The sequence below is a fragment of the Macaca thibetana genome, chromosome 3 (assembly GCF_024542745.1).
Source record: "Macaca thibetana thibetana isolate TM-01 chromosome 3, ASM2454274v1, whole genome shotgun sequence".
Classification (NCBI taxonomy): domain Eukaryota; kingdom Metazoa; phylum Chordata; class Mammalia; order Primates; family Cercopithecidae; genus Macaca; species Macaca thibetana.
This window is the reverse complement of record NC_065580.1, coordinates 25,160,094-25,187,353: the sequence shown is the minus strand read 5'-3', so window position 1 is coordinate 25,187,353 and position 27,260 is coordinate 25,160,094. Positions and strand designations below refer to the sequence as shown.

Below are 27,260 nucleotides of genomic sequence, written 5' to 3'. Positions count from 1 at the left end.
GTAGTCCCACTTAGCCCTTGAGAAAGACAGGCTGGCAGTGGTCACCTGTGCTGTTGTGGTGGTGGGCGCAGGATGCCTGTGATCAAGCCTTGGGTAGGTTGCAGGCAGAAGTGTTCCGAAGACAAGGGCAAGTGGTGAGACGGTCTAGAAGCACTACCAAAAGCCCGTGCCTGCTGTAGGCTTTGCCCCGCTCTGTCTCTGCTGATGCCTGTTCTCTGCTGCAAGCTGAAATTCCCTGCCCGGGGGTGAAGGACCATTTACCTCCTTACATCTGTCGTTCTCTCCTTGTTGAATTGTTTCCACTTCCTAGTCCACCATCCTCTTTCATACTCACCTTTGCCATCAAGATTCAGACCTCCTTACATCTGTCGTTCTCTCCTTGTTGAATTGTTTCCACTTCCTAGTCCACCATCCTCTTTCATACTCACCTTTGCCATCAAGATTCAGCTCTGGTATCAACTCCTCCAGCATCTCCCCCCAGAAACCCTCCTCCTGCTCCACAATCCACCCTGCTCCCCTCGCTCACAGTCTGTTGGTGAGTCAAACAAGTAAGCAGACTCTTAGTAGTGTGGTGAGTACTACTGCTGGAGGGAAAAATATGGATAAACCTACACAGAAGAGGCCAGAGAACTAAAAAGCATACTACAACTACATTAGAAAGACAAAGGGGATGGAATTGGAGCTCAGGGAAGGTGGTCCTCACCCATCCATCAAGCAAGAGGTCAGAACACAATGTCTAAAATTAACATCAACAAGTAGCCGTTTCAACAGATTCTTCAGAGAGATGGCGAAAGTCACTGAAAGAATTTTAGAAAGAGCAGTACCTTTTTTTTTTTTTTGAGAAAGCGTCTCCATCTGTCGCTTAGGCTGGAGTGCATTGGCGCGATCTTGGCTCCCTGCAACCTTCGCCTCCTGGGTTCAAGCGATTCTTCTGCCTCAGTCTCCCAAGTCACTGGGACTACAGGCACTCACCACCATGCCCGGCTAAGTTTTGTATTTTTAGTAGTGATGGGGTTTCACCATATTGACCAGGCTGATCTTGAACTCCTGACCTCGTGATCCATCCGCCTTGGCCTGCCAACATGCTGGGATTGTAGGTGTGAGCCACCACGCCTGGTTACAGTAGTACCTTTTTAAACAGTTATATGTGGTTGTTTCTGGGGCACAAGACTGAGACTGGGGAGTGGTAGGACAGTGGGGTCACTACTGATTCATGTAGGTTATTTAACCATGGGTAATTATTCCTTTGGTTTAGAATTGTTATTTGCTTTAAAAATAATTCTCCACATATCCTCAAACCCTGTGACTGCTCTGATAGTTCCCTGCTGCTCCCAAATACATTGTTGTTCTAACACTTCTATCCCAGAGAAAAAAATGGATCATCTTAAGCCATTTTCACTTTTTTGCCAATTTTACACAAAGCATTTACTCTTCTGTATAGTATCTGTTTTTTTTTTTTTTTTCTTTCCAACTTTTATTTTAGATTCAGGGATATGTATGCAGGTTTGTTACATGGGTAAATTGCGTGTCATGGGGATTTAGTGTACAGAATATTTTATCACCCAGTTAAGAAATATAGTACCCTATGGGTAGTGTTTTGATTCTAACCCTCCTTCTACCCTTCACCTTCAAGTAGGCACATGTCTACTGCTCCCTTCTTTGTATCAGTGTGTATCTCATTTTGCCCCTGCCAAGGTTCACATCTCTCTCTTCCTTCCTCCTAAAACCCCCGTCCCTACTCATTCCTCATCCCTTCTCTTCTCTGTTCCAAGAGAAAAGAAACCTTACCTGATACTTCGTTTCTTTTGCCTGAGGTCAATTGTTTAATATCTCTGCTCTGAACAGATATCAGTTCTTCAAGAGGAAATCATGTGGCAATTTGACAGATAACCAAGACAGTCAATAAGCTGGTATCCTCAGGGGAAGGAGTTCAATGCTGTGTAAAGTATGGCTTTTAAACCCATACTCATTCTCAGTAGTGGAAAAACCAGAGTATTATGTGTTCAACTTATAATAAGTGATTATTGGTTATTTTGCTCCTATCACCTGGTAATCTATTTTGAAGTTCAGGAATTCTTTGTGGAAAGTTATTGTTATAATTATGCACTGTATAATGCATATTATACAGTGACTTCTGGCAGAAAAACTGCATACCTACAGAAGTCCTAGCACCTAAAGAAAAAACATGAACCTAATTGTTTATACCTAGTGTTGCTTGACAATTTCTATGAAGCAAAGCTAGTGGCCGAGCTTATTTGAGTGTCTTAGCTAAAGAAAGATGCATTCTTTTTCCAAGCTCGTAGAGCATTTCCATGCAATTGTGTTCCAAGTCTACATATCATAACTCTGAGCTGGTGCTGTCAGCATCAAAGTACTACATGCTGCTTTACAGTTAGCTTTTTGCTTAGTTTCTAGTATCAGTTTTCACGGAATTTTTTCACTGTCTTTACCCACTGATACATCAGTGTACTCTTCTGCTTGGTACCAAAAACGGGGATACAAAACGTGGAGAAACGCTGAGACTGAGCCTGGGGTTCCTGACCCCCTGTGCCGCTAACTCCCCGTGTGTCCCTTCCTCCTCTGCACCTCCAGCTCTTCCTCTGTAAACGACAACCTGTGAGTCTCCAACTTACTGGCTGTTTTTTTTTAAGTGATGTTTGTGTGTGTGTGTGTATGTGTTTATGTGTATTTATTTGTTTTAACTAGCTTATTAGGTCATATTTAACATCCCGTAAAGCTATGTTTTTAAGTCAGATATTTATGCTTCAGAGTAAGTTGGAACCCCTTGTGTAGTCACCTAATGTATTTCTACCCATTTTGTGGAACTTTGAATATAATCGTACTATTTTTAGTTACTACTTTGGGTTCTAGTTTACATTTATGGCTTTTTTTTTTTCAAACATTCGTCATTTATTTGATGTCTCAGAAACAGAACCTCCAATTGTAAAGCTGTTTTAAAAGAAAATTGTGTCAATTTTTTGATAATTACTATTTTCCAATGAGGTTTCCAGAAAAACAGTATCATACAACCAAAAGCTGCCTGTAATTACTTTTGAAGGATCCAGTTCTTAGATAAACTCAGGATTCAACACTGATATCAAAGATGTAAGGTTAATGACCAGAGTGCCTAGCCAGTTTTATTGTTCTAGAATTTAAGTGTTTAATGACAGGCATCAAATGAGTCACACAGGAGTGGCTCAATAAATACTTGTTGAATGAATGTCTGTATTCATGTGCTACTTGATATATAAGTAATGGATTCAAATAAGAGAAAGGATAGTATAGGAGGAATCTCAGAATATGGAGTACAAAGACTTAATTGTTTGCCCAAATTCTGAGCTGTAGTTTTATATTGGCAATTGAAAATTACTCAGAAATAAAAAAGTTATCTATTTAATATACAGAATATATTTTTAATAATATAGGCAAAAGAACAACAATTATGCTGCTAGGAAAGAAAAACTGTAACTTAAACTAAAAGTATAATTATAGAGAAATTTTAAAGAATTTCTTCTCATACACATTATATAGATCTGAGTCAAATAGGAACAGGTTTTTTTAAAACATAATAAATCTCTCATACTAATGCATTTGGACTTATCACACACCTGGACCTGTGATTAAGATCTTGGCCTCTAATTGGAGAAGCTGTTGGAATCCTGGTGTTTTGCTACCAATCTAGCCTCCATAAGGATGATGTGTTTGTATCTTTCTTTTAGACTGGGAGCCTGCATGGTGGCAAAGCTGCCCTAGCAGAATGGTGTCTGCAATGTACTCTCTAGACCTTTGCCTCTGCCATAGCTTTGATAACTCTAACCTTGCTTCTTCTAGAAGAGGCTAAATTATGCATAATAGTTTTTCTGTGCTCACCCTTAAGAACACAACACATAAACCACTCAAAAATACTTACACAAGGACAGAAAGATAGACTGACAGAAGAAACCATGCATTTATGCGTTCCTGGATTGAACATGTCAAAACGTAACTGACTGTCATTCTAAATTTTCTCTCTCCAGATCTGAAATTAAAACGGCAGAGACAGTTTGCAGGGATTCTGATTGCTTTCGTAATATTGCTTAAGTTTGTAATTGGTGCATTAACTTCTCATCGTACATGTTATATTTTGTATAAAACCTTCATTTCCAGAAACTCGGCACGCTGGGAAGAAACTTAAAGAGCACTGTCAAGGGATCTATGTAGGAAGTGATTCCCAGGAGTTCACCATCTTAGGAACTATTTTGAACAGGAGTAGGAGAGATACTGATTTTGAAAAGCCCAACAAAAAATGCTTTTTCTCACTTCTTATTTGTTCCCTGAGCTTAACTCTTTGTTGTTATTTTAGAAATTTGAAAAACAGTAAACCCACAGAAAAGTTAACAGTGCAGTGAATGCATATGTACCATATACTGACTGAGATTTCCTGACCACTGACATCTTGCTATACTCACTCTATGCTCTCTCCAAATATATACACACACTTCCTTGCCAAGCCGTTCAAAAGTAGGCTACAGACATAATGACCTTTATTCTTGCACTCTTTAGCCTGCATTTGCCAAGAACGAAGACATTCTCTTATGTACCCATATCATTACCGTATGTATTAGTTTTATGTTGCGGCCTTGTAACAAATTACCACTGTTGTCAATAGGCTTGGCCATTTGAGTCTGTCCTGGCCTTTCCCCTGCTCTGTTCTTTGTCACAGGGGAACTGACTTTGCAGGCAGCATTTCCTAGGATCTTGGGGCAGTTATCTCAGGTCTGGGCTCAGCGATAGGAAGTGGCAATGAAAGATTTGGGGAACATGGCTAGGAGAGAGAGAGATGGGCCTGAGTGTGTGTGTGAGTGTGTGTGTGTGTGTGTGTGTGTGTGTAAATGTGATCAGATACAGCACAGGTCTGCAGACCAATCCCTGAAACCATTTGTGATGTTTTGTTCATAATTGCATCAGGTCTGCTGAAAGCGCAGATTTTTTTTTTCTTTTTCGCTTTCCTTTCAGTAGATAACAGAATTCTTTAAAGACTACATGGAGACAATTTTGAGCATCTTTGGCAAAATTTCCTTAAATGAATTCTTGTCAGATAGACCTTTTTAAAGATTGTAATTGTGTGGTAAAATTAAGTTAAATGGGTTTAACACTCCTGGCAAAATTATCTTAAATGAATTCTTGTCAGAGCTCTTTAAAGATTATAAATAATTGTGTGGTAAAAATTAAACTTCACAGGTTTAACATTCTTCTTTAGTTTCATAGGCTTCTATGTGAGCCTGTTGGCCAACGGATTTGGAAGGCAAGTCCTGAGATGGGATCCGGTACCCAAACACTCATGTTTTGAGTTCTGATTCCCGCTCCTGCTGTGTCGCATCATTTTGAGCAATTGCTGAGTGCCTGTTGCCTCTGAGTTTCTGTTACTTCACCTTCTGAAGACAATGTTAATTTGCTGCCGCTTTCACTCAAAAATACATAGTGTCTTCATTAAATAATGTGTTATCATAATAAGCAGAAGATGAAGGGTACGTAAAGCGGAAATAATACTGTCCAGTTGCCAGGCAGCAGTCATTCTGGCTGTGAGGTCTTCTGCAGGGGACAAGTGACTGTGTCTTCCGCAAGCCTGGAGGCACCAGTCCAGACCAGCTTCAGGCCAGTGGGCCCACTGCCTCCCACCTTGGCACAAGTAACTAATACCCGTGTCCTCCAGTTTTATGTGCTGGGATTCCTGACATGCCCATTTGAAAGTTCTCTCATATGTGGTGAGATGTTCCATTTTTCTCTTCACTAAAGCGTGAACTTGTTTTTCTGGAGAACATATGGACAGTATAGAAAAGCGTGATACGTTTCTGCAGTTGACATTTTAGCATATAGACATCCAACCTTTTTTTGGTTCATGTATTTATTTATTTTCTTAATATCATACAGTACCTACAGTTGTATAAGTTTATTTTACACAACTGCACATCATAATGAAAAGTAAGCTATACCAGTTTTCCATGTTATCAAGTTTTTTGTATACATAATTCCTAATGAATTCATGGTTTTCCACAGTATAGATAGATCATAATTTAATAAATCAGAGGGTGTGGGAAAAAAATCTGTAGTCAGACAGCTAAAGCCATCCCTTTAAGGTTATTCTAACACATAAAAACCTTCCACCAAGCTCTTTGACACACACAAATCCTCGAAGGAATGATTTTTTGTGTGAAATGGTTATAGCTGTCAATCACTTATTCTCTGTGTCATGGTTTCTGTGCTCTTTTCAGGTTGTTAGGGGGTGATTATGGATTCCTGTCAAATGAGATGTCTGCTATGTATTCAACATGAGGCAGTTTGTATTTTTCTCAGTCTATTGCTCTTCTGTCTGAGGAGGTTAAGCAAATCTCAGTGAGCCAGAGGGAAATGGGATAGGCATCAAGCCCTGGCAGCACACGGCAAACATGCCCAGGGCCCAAGATCCCCACTCAAGGAGATTACACTTCTTACGTAAATACATTTGTCTTGATTGTCACATTCCACCTAGGGCTATACCTAATATGCATAAAAATAGCTCCAAGCCTGGTTTTCAAAGCCATTTGCCCCCCATCCCCCCCCCCCCCCCCCCCCCCCCCGTTGCTTTTTCACTACCCAGCTCAGAGGCATTTTTTGTGTTACACCTATCACAGATGATTAAGGGGCTCGAAGAGTTGATATATAAGGGCAGATTAAGAAAACTAAATATTTACAACCTGACTGAGTGACAGCCAAGGGAAATACTATAAATGTCTTCTGGGCTCGAATCACGGAGGAGACATTGTTTTGCTTTTCCTAGTAAGTGGATTTTAGAGCTATCCAAATTCAGAGAAAGCTTCCTTGGGATGACATCTCATATGCTAATTAGATAAATGAGTCAGCTAGAAATTGCATTTAGCAGCTACTAACAGAAACTTGAAATAGCAGTGGCTTAAACAAGTAGGGTTTCACTTTTCTCTGCTATGACATGAAGCTCAAAAGCATTTTTATTGTCTGGGACTGCACTGGTGCCCCATGAGGGCATCAGTGCGCCATTGCCCCACTGTCTTTGGGCTCCATTATGCAGCACTGGCTTCCATACTCTAGGTCACCTGATGTTTGAGAAGAGCTGCTTCAGCCCCAGTTGCCATGGCTTCATTCCAGAAAGAGAGAAGGCAAAAGAGGTCTCTGCTAACTAAGGTTGCTTAAGAGAGCTTCCTTGAAGCCCCTCTACTGATTTCAGTTTACATCTCACTGGCCACCGCATCTGCAAGAAGGGCAGGAAAATTTACTGGGGTTTTTTGTTTTGTTTCACCATAAGTTGGGCACATTGCTGACCCCAACAACATCAGGGTACTTTTACCAAGAACACATGGGATAATGGATACTTGGTAGGCAGCTAATGGCTTCTGTCACAATAATTAACATCTTGAAAATTCTGATGAAAGTCGGGACTGTAAGACGCTGTGGTTGGTATTTGTAAAACTCGCCCTTGATATGTAACATATTTCCTCCTGCTCACTCTCATCTACTTAAATTCATTCATCATCCCACTAAATAAACTAGCCATCTCAACAGACCTGAGAATAATAATAACAACAGTAGTTTTTACCAGGTAAAAACTGTTTGCACTGTGTTATGCACATAAAAGCATCACCTGAATGATTTGCTTTAAAATTTTCTAAAGTGGTGATGGGGAGGCGTAAATAAGGATAAATGGAATAAGACTTCCATGAGTTGCTAATAGTTGAAGCTGGAAGACAGTTACATGGGGAGTTGTTATACTCTTCTTTCTACTTTTATAATTATTGAAATTTTCCCAATGAAAAGCTTTAAAAGTCACATTTAATCCTCACATTCCTTCATATCAGGTCAGTTCTTTTACCCCTGGATAAGAATGCTTGGAGTTAAGGAGTGTCACACAATAAGCAAGTGGCAGATTCAATATTCAAACCTGGGTTTATCTCGCTTTGAAGTCTGTGTCCCGCCCTTGCCACTGAAGGAAAACACTTTTCAGACAAGCAGCCTGGGCATCACCTGGAAATCAGTTAGAAATGCAGAATTCAGGGCCCCACCCCAAGACCTTTTCCACACCCCTTAGATCAGATTGGTGCACACCCACATTCCATGTACTGGGTTCACTGTCCTTCATTGCCTCAACATCAACTGTGGCGTTTCCTTTAGAAAAGATAACCCTCGGCTAAAATAAGGAGGCTAGTCGTGACTCACTATGAACATTTTAGATAACCATTTGATTCACAGCAGTTGTTTCTTTCAACATTGGGCATCTGCTGTAGTGCTGGGCGCTAAACGCCTGTGTGTCAATTAAGCATCTTTCTGACTAGGTGTCAACCATTTTTATTAATCACTGCATGCTCGAAACTTAATTTGACTTGTTCTAGTTAAATTAAGCCCTTGCTTCTTCTCACTTAATGTGTGTTAGATTTTAAAAGCCTTGGGTCTTACAGAAAACTCTCCAGGTGCCTATTTCAACCTCCTCCAGCATCAGCTTTGCTTACCCACCTGTGTGTAACTTTCTTGATTTTTTCCCCTAACATTCTCAGCCTTTTTTTTTTTTTTTTTTTTTTTTTTTTTGGAGACAGAGTCTCATGCTCTGTTGGTCAGGCTGAAGTGCAGTGGCACGATCTCAGCTCACTGCAACCTCTGCCTCCCGGGTTCAAGCAATTCTCCTGCTTCAGCCTCCCGAGTAGCTGGGACTACAGGTGCACGCCGGCACACCTGGCTAATTTTTTGCATTTTAGTGGAGATGGGGTTTCACTGTTGTTGCCCAGGCTGGTCTCGAACTCCTGAGCTCTGGTAATCCGCCTGCCCTGGCCTCCCAAAGTGCTAGGATTACAGACATGAGCCACTGTGCCCAGCCCTCAGTCATCTTTTCTAATTTTAGCCCTTTTCATTTTTAAAAGGAAAGAGAGCTGTGGAAATTAGGCAGCCTGAGTCCCAGCTTTGCCACTCATGTGTCGTGTAGGCAGAACAGTTAACTGTCGGAGCCTCCAGTTCTTCATCTCCGCAGTGGCTGAGCTCTGTGATCTCAGGCCCCTTCCAGCTTCATCCTTTGTAACCCCTATAACTTGATTTTTCAACCCCTCCCTGACCCTGCAAAACGTTTTGAAGACATCAGGCTCTGCTTGCAACCCACTCGATTATATTTTTCCAGGCAGTAAAAGGATCCCAGCATTGATTTTTTTTTTTAATTGGTTTCTCTTTCCAAATGCTAAATGCCTTAATACTTATACTTTATGTGTGTTGGATCCTTTTTAGAACAACTTAGTAAATGAATAAATGAAGCCTGTCATCCATCTCAGTTGTAACCTACTCTTTTAAAGAGGCTGGGTCTTTGCTTTTGAATATTATTCAATATTTTCTAGGTGTCAGATTAACTTGGTGGTTTTATTTTCACTACAATAAACTTTAAACCATGTACATATTTAACACCCTAAGCTGTTTGCCAACTTCTATAGCATGAGAAGAGACAAGGAAAACACCTACAGGAGAGCAGTATAGACGCCATCCCCAGGAACCATCACCCCAGGCCCATGCTCGTCCCTGTTGAAGGCACAATCATTGGAGTCACTTACTTCTTCTTCTAAGAACTTTTTCCCCTACCAGAATCATGTTAAGCCGGCATGTGATAGTTGTCTCACAAAGTGAAACCTAGGGAAAAGAGCACGCTGTAAAATAGTGATCATGTCAGTCCTTGTGCTAGGTGTGCCTGAAACAGTGTTGCCCTGTCCTACCTTTCCCATGCTGTATATATGAAGCGTGTTTCCAATTTGCTTTTCAGGGCAGCTTTTGGCAAGGAGTCTGAAGTTCTTATTGGAAACCTGGGTGATAAATTAATCCCTCCACAAGACATCCTTCGAGACGTCAGTGACCTCAAAGCCTTGGCCAACATGCATGAAAGCCTGGAATGGTTGGCAAGTCGAACAAAGTCAGCTTTCTCCAATCTTTCTACATCCCAGAGTAAGTATCTAGTAGGAAGCTGTTGTGGGGACAGTTGAGGAACTAGACTGAATGCGTTCATTGAAAGATGAGAGTATACACTGGTCCCCATGTCGGGGCGCATCTCAAGTTGTCAGAAGATCCTGGTTAGAATTCTGCTTGTGTTGCACCTCTCGTACTTTGTGATAATGGGAAAGGAACTAATCTTGGTTTCCCTGTGCGGAATGTGGGAAGCCAAGAAAGGCCCATGTTAACACAGCTTGATATTAACATAGCCTTAGAAACATCAGTTCATCTAGGATTGAGCCACTATGTCTCAAGAACAGAAAGCAATACCTTTTTTCCTCCTTACAGCAACTTCTCAAGGGCAGAAACTGTCTCAGAGCTCAGGGCTGTGTGCACGGCTGACATTCTCATTTTACTTGGCGTAAAGCTAATTTTTTTATTGGAGTCATAGAAGTGATTAAGGTGCTAGAAAATAGAGTCAATGAAGACAACAATTATTCTGGAAAAAAAGATGGCTAAGAGATAGCGATTACAGATTTCAAGGAAATTAAGGAACAGAACATGAAATTAGGGGGAACCTCTTTTTCTGTCAAGGACCAATGACTTAGAGAAAAATGATTTGAAAAAAATGATTTGAAAACTTTAGGGCACTTAAACTTTAATAGCTATACAATTGTACTTAAAGCATTACTTCAGGAGTATGTATAACACAATTAAAATAGAGCAAAGAAAACATGACATGAAGAAGGCATAAAGGAAAAGGCAGATTTATTATTTATTTATTGAGACAGTCTCACTCTGTTGCCCAGGCTGGAGTGCAGTGGCACAATCTCAGCTCACAGCAACATCTGCCTTTTAGGTTCAAGCGATTCTCATGCTTCAGCTTCCTGAGTAGCTGGGATTACAAGTGTGCACCACCACACCTGGCTTTGTGTTTTTAGTAGAGATGGGGTTTCGCCATGTCGGCCAGGCTGGTCTCAAACTCCTGGGCTCAAGCGATCCACCTGCCTTGGCCTCCCAAAGTGCTGGGATTACAAGTATGTAATCCCACCACATCCAGCCCAAAAGGCAGATTTAGATGCATGAATGGAGAGATAGAAACAGGATAGAAAAAGCAAAAAAACAACAGGAAGGAGAAGGAAGCAAAATCACCTCTGAATTTAATATTCGGGCTATTAGACAATGATTAGAAAGAAAACATTATTTGCACTGTGCACAGCAGAGTGAGTTTTTTTTTAATCACCGTCATTTGAGAAGGTATTATTACTTGATTAGCCTTGTTTCCAGCCTCGAGATAGAAAGGTGTGGATTAAATTCACAGGGTGAATTATTCCCTTATCCTCTCAGAGTCTAAGGAGCCCCTTAAGTGCTCACTGCTTGTATGGCCTCATGCTGATTCTCTGCCTATCCCAAGGGCCAATGCAGGGTGGGAAGAAGGCACTGAATCTGTGGGCTTTGGAGGGAGATCATAGAATCTGCACTAGAAATCTTCTTAAAATATTACTGTATATTTATACTTTTATTCTTATGTCTTTTATTGAAAATACTACTTATTTTTGAGTCAGTCTTGCTGTATTACCCAGGCTAGTCTTGAACTTCTGGCCTTAGGTGATCCTCCCATCTCAGCCTCCCAAGTAGCTGGGACTACAAGCATGCATCACCATGCCCAACTCTAAAAGACTGCTTTTTATCTGATGACAAAATTATACAAGTTTATTCTCAGAAATCTATAAGAATAGAAAATGTGTCTAGCAATTAAGGATAGTTTGGGCACACTATTACTTTTGACCAGATTCTACATACGGATGTATCCTTAAAGGCCCCTTTAAGTTTATAATCCCATAGTATCAGGCAGTTCTATTACAAGCAGCAGTTTAAATTATCCATTTTATCTGCCAAACCCACTCTGCTCCCTTCTCTCCTCTAGAAAAAGTCGGAAAGAACTAATTTTTCTTTGCTAGTTGCAAAATGAACAGCTCTAAAAAAAAGGGGCCACTTGCCTCTTTTCCTGGTTTTCTTTGACTTGGAAATACAGAGCTGCTTAGGTAGTTTATTTAGTAGTGTTTGGAAGGAGTGCTGTTATTTAGTATGTCATTAGCATCTAATATTTAATGCTACAATCTCTTGTTTCTAATGACACAGCATTCTAGATTTCTATTCTGCCCATTCTAAAAGGGCTTCACAAAGCAAGATAGTATATAACCTCTGTAGCAAGCCACTGAGTGATTCACACAGGCTAACCTGGCATCAACTGTTTTCAAAAGGAGAAAGATGCATTCTGAGTTATGCTTAACTTTGTAATTGCACAATTTAGCTGTTGTGTTCATGTCACTGAAAGTACCCCGTAAAGTTGATGTCTAATTCGTGCCTATAATCATCTCTGTTATTCTGACAAAGATCTCATCTACCACGCCTGTTAATCCTTTGCCTTATGTTCTCAGTTCCATTTTATAACATAAGTTGTACCCTCTCAGTTCCTTCCAAGGTGATTATTCCACCCAGTGAGTGATTTAAGTAACTGTCAGCATTTTGAGGATCAGTGCAAAACCCAAGTGAACTATAATCACTACTTATGGTGTATTTGCTAAAACAAAGCATCAAGCAAGCCTGGTTTATCCTGCTAACAGCAAGCCTGGCTCACCCCCCCTTACGTGCTCTTTGAATTCCCAGGAGAGATGCCCATTGATGTTTATAATTTGAACAAAACGGGGGATTCTCTGATAATGGCTTACTTTGATTGCCCTATGTCAGTGTGACTCTAGAAAGGGAACAAGGGGACAGCTTTTTATTTTTTATTTTTTTGAAAAGTGAACCAAATGATTACTGCAACAAAAGTGTTTCCAAGTCTGGAGACTAGAGAACTTGAGGAAAATGCTCAGCAGGATGGGAAGAAATCAAGATAAGAAGATGTTCGGTTTATTTCTTGTTCCACATTCTGTTAACTATTTGGTATGGTAAAGGCCATGTTTTATTAAGCTTAAGAAGCTATTACTGTGATAGGGTGGAAAAAGTTTGCAGAAAATTATTTTCTTTCTTTTTTTTTGAGACGGATTCATGCAGTGGTGCGATCTCCACTCACTGCAAGCTCTGCCTCCCGGGTTCAAGCGATTCTCCTGCCTCAGCCTCCCGAGTAGCTGGGATTACAGGCGTGTGCCACCACACCCAGCTAATTTTTTGTATTTTTAATAGAGGCGGGGTTTCACTATGTTAGCCAGGCTGGTCTCGAACTCCTGACCTCGTGATCCGCCAACCTCAGCCTCCCAAAGTGCTGGGATTACAGGCATGAGCCACCGCCCCCGGCCAAAAATTATTTTCATAGTAGAGTATCTCTTCAGATAGGACAGTAGGATTCTCATCCATCTGAACATTTCATGTCAGGTATTACATTTTGAAGAAAGTAGAGAAAAAAAAGTTCCACATTTTAATGGCGGAGCATGGCTGGCTATACATTGTTCAGCAGGTTAAAACCGATTATTTTTTTTCTAAGGTAATATTTTCATTTCTTTTCGTATTTGCCTAAATGTTTCTCTAACTCCTTTAGACATAAAAGGGTCTCCTGGTTGTATCTAACTCCTGACCACACCAAAGGTACAACTCTTGTGTTTGCCCTACCACACAGTCCACAGTTCCCTGTTCCATCTTCTCTGGTATTCTCCCCTCAGTCTTTCCGACACTGGTTCTACTTAAGATTCTTTCAGTTGAAAGTCACAGACTTAACTGAAGGAAAAAGAATGCATTGACTCATACAACTGGTAAATCAAAGGACTTTAAGAGTGGCTGGATCCAGAGGTTCTCCAAATATTGTCAGGTCCCAGGCATGCTTATACACCTGCTCTCTCTCTCTCTCTCTTTTTCCCCCACAACCCACCCCAGTCTCAGCCTCCCATCCCTACCCCTAGAAGACCCTTACATTCAGGACCTGCTTTAACAGATGTGCTTTCAGTGCAAGGAAGGTGAGCAGGAGCATATTTAGCCTTCAGCATTCAGGATGTAAGTTTCTACTTATTTTCCTGCATCAATCACAATTTCTACCTTGTAATAAAGGCACAAATAATGCTGGCTTTTTGTAATGCCTGCTGTTTGTAAGATCCCTAAATAAAGACTCCGAAATTGTTATCATTAAGAAAATTCTCAGAACAAAATATGACCTACATAAAAATTGTTAGACTATTTTCAGTTTAACATTAGTGATTTTCTTTTGCATCTTATCCTTTTGTTTTAAAGATAGATTGTTTTTAAAAATAGACTACATAGAATTTGAAGGAGGCTCAAGGGCTTATTTTGTCTCCATGGCTTCCTTAGGGAGGCCCTTCTCTCTATCTTGAATTCTGTAAAAATCTCTGGGATTAGAGATTCTACAACCTCCTTGATTATATATTCTGCTCCTTACCAGCTAGGAAGTCATTTTTTTTTTTTAAGTGAAACCCCTGTGCTTCAGTCTAAACCTCATTCTTCTTTTATACTCTCTTCAGAAATTAAATAATGACTATTAACGACTATTTTCTCTATAAAATATTGTAATGCTTCCAAAAACATTTCCGTGGCCTTGTACTTCCCTATCACTGGATTTTAAAGATTTTTGGGCCTGTGACAATTCCAGTCTGTGAGTCAAGGACACCCAAATCTAGTAGGATCAGGAACCCCGATCAGGCGCAAGTTCAGTCTCTTGGACGATGATTTGGCTGTTGGCTTTTGTGAATGTGGGGCTTAGGGTAGGATCTTTGACACCAGGCTTACCCACTCCAGCTCTCTGAGTTCCCATTGCCGAAGTTCTTGCTAAGCCCACATACATGAATAATAAGAGTAAGAAAAACCATGCCCTAGTCGTTTTCAGTCTGAGCAACCACAAAGTTAAACATTCTTCTAATTTTTCGGGCAAATAAATCTCATAATTTTGGTTGCCAGAATTGGTTTGTGAATTGCAGTATCAGTTATACAATTATTTTTATACTTCTTTCTTAAAAGTAAATTATTGTTAGGCATCTTACAAATCATCTGGTCTAACTCAGTCATTTTGCACATGAGGAAATTAAGGTCTCAGAGTGGTTATATCACCTGTCTGTGCCAAACTGAGATGGAGCAGGTCTTCAGATTCCCAGTTTAATTTTCTTTCTACTACGTCAGTTAGAGCCACTAATGGGACCTTTCATGCCATATTCCTATTAAACCACTCCAGCAGTGTGGACATATTTTATTTTAATGGAAGCACTTTAATGCTTACAAGTAACTTGTGATCATTTCTGATCATTTTCTTGTGCCTAAACAGAATTTCTGCACCTAAATACGTGGAATTATTGTACAAACCCCTCTTAAATTTCATCTTAGTTGCAATAAAACATTTCTCTAATTTGCCACTCTCTATTTTTGTTTTGCACGTGTTTTCTAAGTTAGAAACTCCATCTGTCTTGTTATCATGCCATGTAATATATTCTAGATATTGCTTTGTCCTACACAGTAGCCACTAGCCTTGTGTGGCTATTTAAATTTAAATTAATTAAAATTAAAAATGTAGTTCCTCTGTCATACTAGCCACGTCTCAAATGCTCAGTGGCTGTTATATTGGACAGTGTAGGTATAGAACATTTTCATCATCACAGAAAGTTCTGTTGGCTAATGCTGTAGATCATCACTGAGGTCATTGATAAAGGTTAAAAATAATTCCAGTCCATATACTTAGGCTTTGAAAGATACTTGAAATGCCTACCTAGTTCTATCAAAACATGGTGAACTACTTTAATTGTCCAGCCTCAGATCACATGTACTCTCCTGATGAAGGTTGATGTTTTTGGCTCTGCATTATCAAAATTTCTCCTGTTGATGTTAACTAATGCTAAAAGGGAAAAGATTTCATGATCAAATAGACTGGGAAAATATTAAAGTACATTAAATATAATTCAATACCAGAAAACCTCTAAAATATTTACTGTATTAACCAGATAATTACAGCAGTGGAATGTTTCTTAAACTTACTTTTCAGTGGAATTCTTTTCTCCCAGCATATCTCACAGGGCTTTTTGTCCATGAAACAACTTCCAGGTGACACTGCCCGATGCTATATTTATATAATTTGTTTAGAATATTTTATTTCTCCCAGCACCATCAGGCTCAGGGCAGATGTTCCACTGTTGCGGGAACTTAATTTCATATTATTGGCAAATTTGCATACTATCAGATGACTTATTTTGCAGTTTGGTTATTTGATTATTTGATTCATTTAGTGATTTTTAGAAATGTTCAAGTCAACCAATATAAAATAACCATGGTTTCCCTTTCCACCTGTTTCAGGCTTGGCTACTGCTATACTGACCCTTTTCCAGTCATGGTGCTTTTCTCACAGTTCTCAAAGATTCTAGCTACAGTTTTATAACACACCCCAATTTATGGAATAATGTCAATATATCCATTGTGGGGCTCCTGGGATCGATTTATGGTAAACATTTTGTTGTAAAATATTTTTAGATAAAGTTGCAAAGATATTACAGATAATCTCCTTCTCTCTCTCATCCAGTTTTCCCCATTGTTAATATATGAGTATGATACATATGTTGCAACTAATGAATCAATATTGATATTTTATTATTAATGAAAGTCTGTAGTTAGTTCAGATTTTCTTAGTTTTTCCCTGATCTTCTTTTTCTGTTCTAGGATCTCATCCAGGATGTATCACATATACACCGTAGTTTCCCATATCACAGTTACCACATATATCACATAATGATGTCTCCTTAGGCTCATTTACACTGTGACAGTTTCCTAGACTTTCCTTGTTTTTTATGACCTCGAGAGTTTATAGGAATTCTGGTTGGGTATTTGTAGAATCTTCTTCAATTTGGCTACATCTGGTGTCTTTTCCTCATTAGACTGGGCTTGTGGGTTTTCAAAAGGAAAACTGCAGAGACGAGGTACCATTCTCATGAAATCACATCAAGGGTGCATATCATCAATGTAACTTATTACTGATGATGTCTGGGATTGGTTTTGTGCCTCCAATTTGTGTAGTCCTCTCTTGACAGTTCCTTCTGAATTTTGGATTGATTCTCCACTTTCCTACTACAAATTGCTTATCTTTCTAGCGGCTATTTTTTTTAACATGATAGAAGCATCTTATTATAAGCCCAATGTTTGAATGAGTTGAATACTTGCTAAGAAAAATGGTTGTCTACCTTAAACAATTATGCAGTTGATATGAATTATAATCTTGTGGGTCTGAAAGACTCTGTGGGAGGAACTGTTTTTTAATACCCTGAGCCACTTGACTAAGGCCTGTAGCTACTTTTTGGTTGCTACATGTGCTAAATATCCCTTAGTAAATATATACAACCATATTAATTTCCAACAAAACCATGCTGACATTGAAAGAGTTTAACTAAATTTCTGCACTAAAAATAAAGTCTTATTTTAATCCATTGTAATTAAACTGTAATGTGCAATGTTGACTCAAAACCCATTCACAAGTGGAACTCACTTCCTGAGAAGTCCTTTTAGAGTAGGATACCTCATACTGAGCTGCACATCAGTTACAATCAGTTAGAGAGCTTTAAAAATACTGATGCAGAGATTTTGATGTAATTGTTCCTAGGTATGACACCCAGACCAATCAAATCAGAGGCAGAGAACCCATGTTGTAAAGGAGTGGTTTTCAGCCTCATCTCGTTAGAAATGCCTGTGCTTTTTAACATATCCCCAGGCAATTTTAACAAACAGCCAAGGTTGAGAACCACCAATTTAGAGCCCCTAAAAATTGATTCTCCAATTTCTCTCACTCTCTATATTTGGGAAATGCTTTGTAATTATTTTGCCAGTTCTTCTATCCTCTGAAGCTTGAGATTAACGTGATTTCCCATTTTACAGACAAGAACAGTATGCATGGAGATACTGTACTTTGTGTCCATGCCAGAGTCGGGACTACAGCCTTGCTTAGCAGTTGTTAGCTAAACTGTCACCAAAATCTGATTAAAAACAAAAATGTTCCTCTTATACTTTTCAAGCCAGCTACATGAGAAGGGCATAAGGAATCTGTGTCTCTCAACACAAAAGGCTGCAATTGCCAAACCAATGGAATGAATGTAGATATGTCATTGAAATTATATCATTGAAAATAAATGGAAAAGGCCTAGGTGTCAGTCCACCCCCATCCCCCAAGTGCACAGTTGTACAATATTCCAGCATGTTTTTATGCATTCCCTATGGTGACTTAATATTTTCTATGAGATGGAATGTGAATTTTCTCATGCTAGAGCTCACTATCATGGACTCTTTGTGCCTTAATAGTAAATGAAAAATAAAATGCAAATCCCCCAGCTGTTTGTTTTTCTGCCCTGGCACAAATGAGAATAAGAATTTCCCTACGCAAGATCTCATGGGAATCTGTCATGTTTCAGGTTTGCGTTTGTCAAACCATTAAGCCAGAGTTTTCCTTGTCATAATTTCATCTGATTCTTTTTAATTAGAACTCTATGCATGGTAATTCCTCTCCCGCCTCAGTATTTACAAGTTTCAAATATTTGTTGACTGTTATCAGACAGCTCCTCCTCAGCCCACCGTACATGTTTAGTTTCTCTAATCACCTTTCTGTGGTTAGACTTTCCACGCCCTTCATCATTTTTCAGTCTTAGTAATTGTCATTTTCCTAAGCTGACTCTCATATCGTGGCTTCATTTCTGTTGTTCTTCTTTTATTGATGATACCTTCCAAATTCATTGCCATTGGTTGATTTCATGATGATGCTATTGACTAAGAAAATTAATTTACCACTGGTATTGTATTTTGTTCATGAGCTTCCCACCCCCTGCCTGACTCTAAATATATTTTGACCTTATCTAATTAACATTACTTGTACTTCTGTATGAGCCTTTCTCCCTTTTAAAAATAATGTCCAAATATATTTCCATGTTGTGCTCAATGTCTCAACTAATCTTTTGTAGGAACAAAAGCACTAACTGATAATTGTATGATGATCCAGTTTTGTTCATTTTCAGTCTTAATTGTACTCTGTTTATATTTACAAACTCATTGAAACTTATCATAATGAAGAAAGAAGTGTGTGGAAAGCCCCTGTGCTTAGCGTGTTCACCTGATTCTTCTTAGCCCTCTTCTGAAACCCACATTGTTACTAGGAATGGAGATGCTGCTTATTCTTTTATTTTCTAAGGAATACCATCTAGACCTCTCTGTCTCCTTCTGTTTATCATGCAAGCTTCAGACTGACCTCAGTGGGGTTCCCTGTGTTTCTTGGTTTTGAACACATTTTAAATTGCTGATACACAAGGGTTACCCCCTTTGTGAAACATCTCTACTGTCTTGTTTTCCCTCTCCTGTGATTGAGTGTCTTGAATGTCTTCCCTCTGCTCCCCAATCATGGTGACTTTTGACTCTCCTCACAATTCATGAAATTCTCCTTTTAATTCATAGAATCTTTGTCATTCTTCTCCCTTAGTCTAGGAGACATAGAGCACATATTTGACTTTGAAGTCTGACACACTTAAGGACAAATCAGGCAAGTTAGTATATAACCGGAGAAACTAGCCTGTCTGACCTAAATCGGTCTTCTCACCTGTTAAATCGAAATAATGATGCATACTCATTGGAGTGCTCCAACTATTAAATGATCTGATGAACTCGAAGTTCTCAGCAGTATCTGATACACAGTGGGGCTCACTATGGGGTTTCTGGGCTTCCTACGTAAATCTTATCCCTGGAGCTCTCATTCGCTGTTCTGGGTCTTCCCCTTCCTCCTGCCCCTTCAGGCTTCTTTTTTCTCTCAAGTTGTATGGTTGCTTTCAAAACTGTTACTATGTATGCTCCTAAATCATTTCTAGTAAATCATGGCTGTCACTCACCAGAGCTCCCAAAGTGTTTCTGAGGTCATGGAAGTGTGTCTGAGAATGGGCCTGCATCTGAGGGCCTACAAGTGCTCATCTGAGAAGCCAGGGTTGAATTTGAAAAAGGCACCTTTTGTTCTTCAAAACTGTGAAAACAAGGCTCAGCTATATTGAAAAACATGCCAAATCCAACCACAATTCCCTTCTGTCAATCAGCTGGTCGTTAGTAGAGTTCACTGTCCTGTGCGGATTAGAAAGCAGTACCCCACCTCCCTCCGTAAGGAGGTGATTATCAACTGTGGAGCTACAGAAGGCTCGTGCTGTGGGCGTTTCAATGTAATTATGGAGTTCTAAGTACTTGCCCATAAAAAATGATGTGGCTGTTTCTTTGGAAATGCCAACATTTGTATCCATAAGGGAAATATTTTATTAAAATATGATAATATCATGGATGCTTAAGTTTGGTGGCTGGGAGCTGCCAGCTGAATGATTGTATCTTCAAGCAAAACTATAAAATGGAAACAACCAGAAGAAACATAAATGACAAAAATCTCTGGGAAAGAGGAGAGACAGAAGGAGTTAGAAAGCAAGAGAAGGCTCTAAAATGGCATGCTGAAATTGCAGAGCCAGACAGAGAAGATGGTGGAAATGCAGAGTCACCAGAGCCTGAGCCGACACCCCGCACAGCAGAGAGGAGGAGCGGCTGCTGCAGCACAGTGACTTGAACAAGACATCTGAGGGGACTGATTTGGTTGCCAAGCAGAACCATGCGTTCCAATGAGGAGCAGTGGAAGATTGTACCTGAAGGCACTGATTGTGCTATTCAATCTGGCCTCTTATCTAGAAAAACCCTTAGACACTTGGGTGCTTTAAAACCTGAGATAAGCCCAGGAACCAGTGTGAAATCATGACTTAATGAACTCCTCACCAGAGAGTGTGTCTTTCCATTCTTCACCCTTGAAACTAAGTTTAGGTCTCCTACAAAATGCAGTGGGTGAGGGGAGACAAATCCTGACAGGGAAATCAGAAAGAAGATGGAGGGCTGGCCGAAGTGACATAGAAGAATTCTCCATTACTTCATGGGATTGAATTTAGAAAAATGTTCTAAATGTGAACTGGACGTGCTGTTTTTTCAAACAGCTGCCTTATTAATCAATAGTGCATAAAGACTTTTTCCAGACTGCCCAGGAAAATGTAGCAAAGGGGCAGGATGTGCGAATCGTATGCGTGCAACGGCCCCAAAGGATACTACGGTAATGATAATGGATTCAACTTTCAGATTACGTTTCAGACTTTCAGGGACCTTTATAACCACTCATTCTTAATCTCTTATCCCTCCGTCAAGCTGTAGTTGACAAACCAGCCTTTATATTCTCAGTTTTACAAGGCATGATCATGAAATGCAAAAGTTTGGCAGTTGCCCAAGGTCAAAATCAGTCAGTGACAAAAATCTAGACCACATCTGTCTGTTCTCAGAGTGCAGACCAGAGTGTCTGGAAAAACAATATAATCACCTATGATGAGTTATGAGTGACAGAGCTACAAGCACACCAAACCAGTGTGCCTTTGTTTCCCCACGGAGGCAATGCTGTTGTTCAGCCGTCTCCCAAAGCTACAGCAGCAAGGCGAGTGCAATGCTGTGTGCCTTGTATAAATGGTATTGAATAAAACGTTTAGTATAAATGGGTATTGAATAATACACTTTAAAAGAAGGAGTGGGGAAAAGTGAGCTTGACATTATTTTAGTCTCTTTCAGAAGCTGAGATGTAAAAGCTGTACCTCCTGCCCCCAAAGGACCTATTTTGGAACCAAATTTGGTAGTCGTGCATTCAGGGAGAGGTTGTCTTATTATCTTAAATTCAATACTGTGATTTATATTAAATATTGTAAATTATACAATAAAAGATTTCCTTCTTCATATGGGTACGGAGGTAGATCACGTATAGGTCTCTAAGGCACAGTGTTCCTTATTAATAGCAGTTAATTCTGTGTACTAACATCTTTGAGCTCTGGTTGTTGAATCCTAGGTGGATTTGACTAGAGTTCTTAACCAACATCTTAATCCAATTTTTATGAAAGGAAGAGTAATGAGGACTTTTCTGTAAGACTGATGAAAAACCTAAGTAAGTGTCTTTATAGAAGCCAAGAATATCTGATCAGATTCTTCAGGGAAGCAAAAATCCTGTAAATGTCAGAAAGATGTTACATGCTGGAAAACCCCTTTGGTCAAATTCATCTAAAGAAGGTACTATTTGTAGGTGACTTTTCAGCAAGTCTGTCAAAAGCTTCTTGCTACAGATAAAAATTCAATAACCTTTCACTGTGGATGTGCCACAATTATCACTAATTTAAAAACAGTCCCTCTAATAGAGTATTTTATCATACCGGACAGTCTCTGCATTGTTCATTATTTAGTGTTTGCTAAGCTGATGGCACTTCCACCACACTTTTCTTATCTCTACTTCTTCAGAATTGGATTTTATATTTCCAAACCAGCCAGATATGACAAGTCATTTTCGTGTCTCTTGTCTTTTAAGAAACGCAAACCTGATTTTTTTTTTTTTTTTTTTTTTTTTTAACAATCACCACTTAAAAGATTAAATTTATTGGAAATGTCTGTATTAACTAGCATTGGGATGTGCAGTAAGGCCTGTTGCATTTTAATTGCGACTGGGGTCTTCCCTTCTTTTTTATTCTTTTTATTTTCTAATACATGTGTATTCTTTATCTCTTTGGATTCCCCCATTCTGCTAAAACACACAGTGTATGGCAAAGATGAGGTATTATGAAGCCTGATGTAGTTAGAAGACAAGGCGAGGAGAGTATTATCAGAATTATTATATTATAGAACCTCCAAAAGGTGGTGATAAACGATATAAGTAGATCTTTCAGTAAATATAGACTGTCTTTATATGAGAAACTTCCTGAAAGGAAAATGATAAAGTCATTAGCCTGACACCCAAGGGATACATGCCACTTCAAACAACATCTTTCTATGTATAGCTCATTATTGAAATTTTTAACTCTTTTAAGCCTGAAAAAATTCTACTCCCTGTGGTTCTAAAAGGATTGGAAAAGATCTGTATACTTTACCCAAGCTTTGGACCCCAATAAGACAGCCACACATCTTCTGTCACTGGGAACTCTCTCCTTAGGCCTCAGGGCCTGCTTCTCTGTCCAAGAGAGTCTCTCCCAATTTTCAGGGACATATAGAACTTCATTCAAGAAGTTTGATGATAAGATTTTGACCTTTTATGGGTACAGTCTTTCAATAGTGATATCAGAATGCTGGAAAAGATTGTGTTAGAAAATCTCACCAAAATATTCATTTTAAGATTTATGGATTATTGTTGTAAGCATGAAACAGAAACAGCATTGTAGTCTGTCTTCATACATTAATAATAAGGGCTGCCCTTTAGGATTGGCTTTACGATGAAAAATGTTTGCTCAAACTTTACCCAGAGACAGGAGATGCCGGTCACGTCTGCTTCTAAAAGAGGGACTGTGACTAAAAATCCACCATCGTATTACTTGTTTAATGGTACCACAAGTCCAATTAACGCATTTGTTCAAGCCAACAGCCTTTTAGCTTTTCACAGAAATCTTGGAAGTGTGCTAGAGAAACACCCCCACAAAAGAGTTTTGCATATGCTGCTGTATCTGCCTCTTTCCAGGAAGCAGAGCATGGGTCACTGACAGACAGATGGCTGCCACAAGCACCACCAGCGGCCGGAAACTCCTCCCACCAGCTCCCATTCCCACAAAACAAATGGGAAGGGGTGCTTTTCTTGAATGCTGTGCCTGGACTTTCTCTCCCTTGACCCAGCCCTACCCATGGAATACCGAGGCCACCTCAACATCTGTTACACTCCTGCCTTAATTCTAGTCCTCAGCATCAGCGTAACTCAATAGAAGAGTATGGGCTTGTCCTTGGACAAGGTACTTGACATTGCTGATGGTGTCATTTGCATTATAAATCCCTCATAGGTTGTTTGGAGGATCAGCTCAACTAATGTATACACAACACCTGGTACAATGCCTACAAACAATGATCACATGATAAATAGTAGTTTCTTCTGCTTCCTCTTTCTTAAACTCTTTTCCTCATTCTTATTCTTCCCGAGAATATTTTATTTCTGTCTTTCTCATTTAGCTACCAATATTTGCCAAAAGTGGTACTCATCGTGAAATGCCCAAGTCCGCCCTCTGTTTATTTCCCCCTGCTCCTGTCCTTCCTATTGATAACTGGGTTATTCTGCCCATTCTGCTTGATAGTTTAATTTCGTCTCAAAAGATCTTTGCTGTATTGCAGTTGAAATTAGATTTTGAGCTCTTAACAGCCTTCCAAAATCCACGTGGCCTTGGAACATAGGCATAGGGTAAGGTCGTATTTATTCAGGGCCACAGTGAGTGAAACTTAAGGTTAAACCTCGAGCTCTCATTAAATTACTTCCTCTGTGAACTTGTATGTCAGCATATCAAGAAATAGGCAATGAAGAAGCTGCTGAATTGGCCGGGCGCAGTGGCTCACGCCTGAATCCTACCACTTTGGGAGGCCGAGGGGGGTGGATCACCTGAGGCCAGGAGTTACTAGCCTGGCCAACATGGTGAAGCCCCATCTCTACTAAAAGTACAAAAATTAGCCAAGCGTGGTGGCAGGCACCTGTAATCTCAGCTACTCAGGAGGCTGAGGCAGGAGAATTGCTGGAACCCAGGAGGCAGAGGTTGCAGTGAGCCAAGATCGTAACTTTGCACTCCAGCGCAAGCCAACAACAGCAAGACTCTGTCTCAGAAAAATAAGAAAGAAAGAAAGAAACTGCTGAATTGTGACTTCAGTAAAAACTATTACAAAAATGGCAGACCAGCTAATTTCAGAGCCCACAGTAGCTCTGGGACTCAGTCCTTTTAACATCAACGGAATGATTCTGTCTGTGTTGAAGTGGGCTTTGGAATAGCTCTAGTTAAGATCTATCCAAGCTTCAGCTGGGCCTCTTCCACAGGGGTGACAATAATCTGGTTAGCTGCTTACGCCTCTCTGCTGCCTAATAACACACTTACAGGAGTTCTGGGAGTCTCAGTTCTGCTAGGATCATAGGAGTGTTAGCTAGGAAGGGAAATTTGTGTTCTTTTTTATTATCATTTCAGCCATTTTCAAATGTCCAGTTTGGTGGCATTCAGTACATTCACATTATTGAGTAACCATCACCATCATCCATCTGCAGAACTTTTCTCATCTTCCCAAACTAAAACTCCATATTCGTGAAACAATAATCCCTCATTTCTCCTTCCCTCCAGCCCTTAGCAACCTGCATTCTACTTCCCATCTCTATGAATATAACTACCCTAGGTGGCCCATATAAGTGGAATCATATAATATTTGTCCTTTTGTGACTGACTTGTTTTGTTTAGCATGATGTCTTTAAGGTCCATCCATGTTGAAACACGTGTTAGCATTCCCTTCTTTTTTGAAAGCTGCAGATACTCTATTGAATGACTGTACCACACTTCATTTCTCCATTCATCCATCAATGGATGCTTAGGGTGCTTCCACCTTTTGCCTATTGTGAGTAATGCTGCTGTAACATGGGAGGACAAATATCTGTTTGAGTCCTGGTTTTCAGATCGTTTGGGTATATACCCAGAAGTGAAATTGTGGAAATTAGTCATTTGAGATTAGATGTACTTCACATGTTTTTCTACTTCTTCTCAACTCTCTGATTGTTTATATATGTGACGTCTTCTCAAGGAAAGTTCAGTATGTTTCTCAGATATGATAATAATATATAGGTCAGGCATGGTGGTTCACGCCTGTAATACCAGCACTTTGGGAAGCCAAGGTGGGTGGATCACTTGAGGTCAAGAGTTTGCCGCCTTCAAATCAATCATTACTTCTTACCACCTCTTGAAATAGACAATAAAAAATTTGGCCAGGCGGTGGCCAGGCACAGTGGCTCATGCCTGTAATCTCAGCACTTTGGGAGACTGAGGTGGGAAGATCTCTTGAGCCCAGGAGTTTGAGACCAGACTAGGCAACACAGGGAGACCTCATCTCTACAAAAAAAAAATAATAATTAGCCAGGTGTGGCCCCATTTCTACAAAAAAAATTTTTTTTTTAGTTAGCTGGGCATGGTCATGTACACATGTGGTCCCAGCTGCTAGGGAGGCTAAGGTGGGAGGACCACTTGAGCCTGGGATGTCAAGGCTGCAGTGAGGTGTGATTGCACCACTGCCCTCCAGTCCGGCAACAGAGAAAGACCCTGTCTCAAAAAGGAAAAGAAAAGAAAAAAATTTAAAAGCCCTAGAGAGTATCCTCCTTTCACTCCTAGAGAATTCAACATTGACAATGGAAATTTAAGCTTACTGGCTTGTTCTCTAGATCAGCTGTTTACAATGTTGGCTATATGCCCCCCAAGAATTGTGTAAAACAATACATTGAAGCATGGGAAGGAAACATGAGACTATTTATGTATACTTTTTAAAAGTAAAACAGTCAAACGATGCAAGTTTTACTAATATTTAACATAAGAGATGACATGATAGCCCTCATTTGAGCCATATGTGAAGTACTATACGGAAGGAGTCCTGCAGGAACCCCAAGGATTCCTCAGTAGAGAGAGGCTCACTTTGGCATCTTCGGCCATTTTTTAAAATTTTCATCATTTTGTAATATGTTCCAGGTGAAGTAAATTTATGGATTACGTTTTCTAGTTTTTACTAAACTCACCTTCCCCAAATAGATAAGTGACTTCAAAGGAAAACTTTGGATTGACACTATAAGCAAAACTGAACGATGAGAAAATGGCAGAGCTGGCATTGTCATTGTTCCTGGCGGGGATCTTCATCAGTCACATTATAATTATCTAAGCAGTAATAATCTAATCAGATGACTGGAAACTGGCAAAAGAACTTGTCAAGGATATTATTTGGAATACGGATTTACATCTACAATTATTAACATGAACCTTGCTCTAAGTGTATGTGTGCCTTGAAATACTAGCTATTACATGTTGAAGCTGTAATCATTAGGAAGACATTTAAGAATATCTTGTTTCATCTTTAGCTTACTTCTTATTGATTTCTTTTCTGGTTATATTTTTAAACTTATATAATGTATTAGTACCAGTATATATAAATAACTAAATATACATTTACTATTAATCTGGACAGAAATATTTTTCACTGTTGGAATATATAATCAAAGAGGTTTGGAGATCATTGTGTTACGGGATCCTTGGGGTGTCCCTTCACCAGGCGGAAGCCTCTGTGGCCACTGGTGCCTTTGAGTTTTGCTCAGGACCACTGGCCTCACTTGACCTGGCAGGCTGTGCTCAGCTTGGCTTGCGCTACCGGCCTGGATCCCACGCCTGCCAAGGGCAAGCAGAGCAGCAAGCGGGGTGTGAGCAAGTGACCGTGAGCTGCAGCCACTGCTCACAGCCAGATACACTGACTACAGTGGGATGGGCAACTCCAGGTCCCAGCATGGGCGCCAACTGCCT

General features: G+C 39.9%; 2 protein-coding genes across 4 annotated transcripts in view; one reads left to right on the top strand and one right to left on the bottom strand.

Annotated features, from left to right (window-relative positions):
* EXOC4 (exocyst complex component 4) overlaps positions 1 to 27,260 on the top strand; it is an 816,109-nt gene that overhangs the window by 674,997 nt on the left and 113,852 nt on the right. For all 3 annotated transcript variants that reach the window (XR_007723890.1, XM_050782435.1, XM_050782436.1), the window contains exon 14: positions 9,779 to 9,957. Coding sequence is in view for 2 of the 3 variants with exons in the window: in XM_050782435.1 (XP_050638392.1) it covers positions 9,779 to 9,957 (179 nt within the window). In the remaining variant the exon portion in view is untranslated. The remainder of the gene's footprint in view (positions 1 to 9,778; positions 9,958 to 27,260) is intronic.
* The window catches only part of CHCHD3 (coiled-coil-helix-coiled-coil-helix domain containing 3), a 1,241,194-nt gene that overhangs the window by 1,147,381 nt on the left and 66,553 nt on the right, over positions 1 to 27,260 (bottom strand). The window lies entirely within an intron of this gene.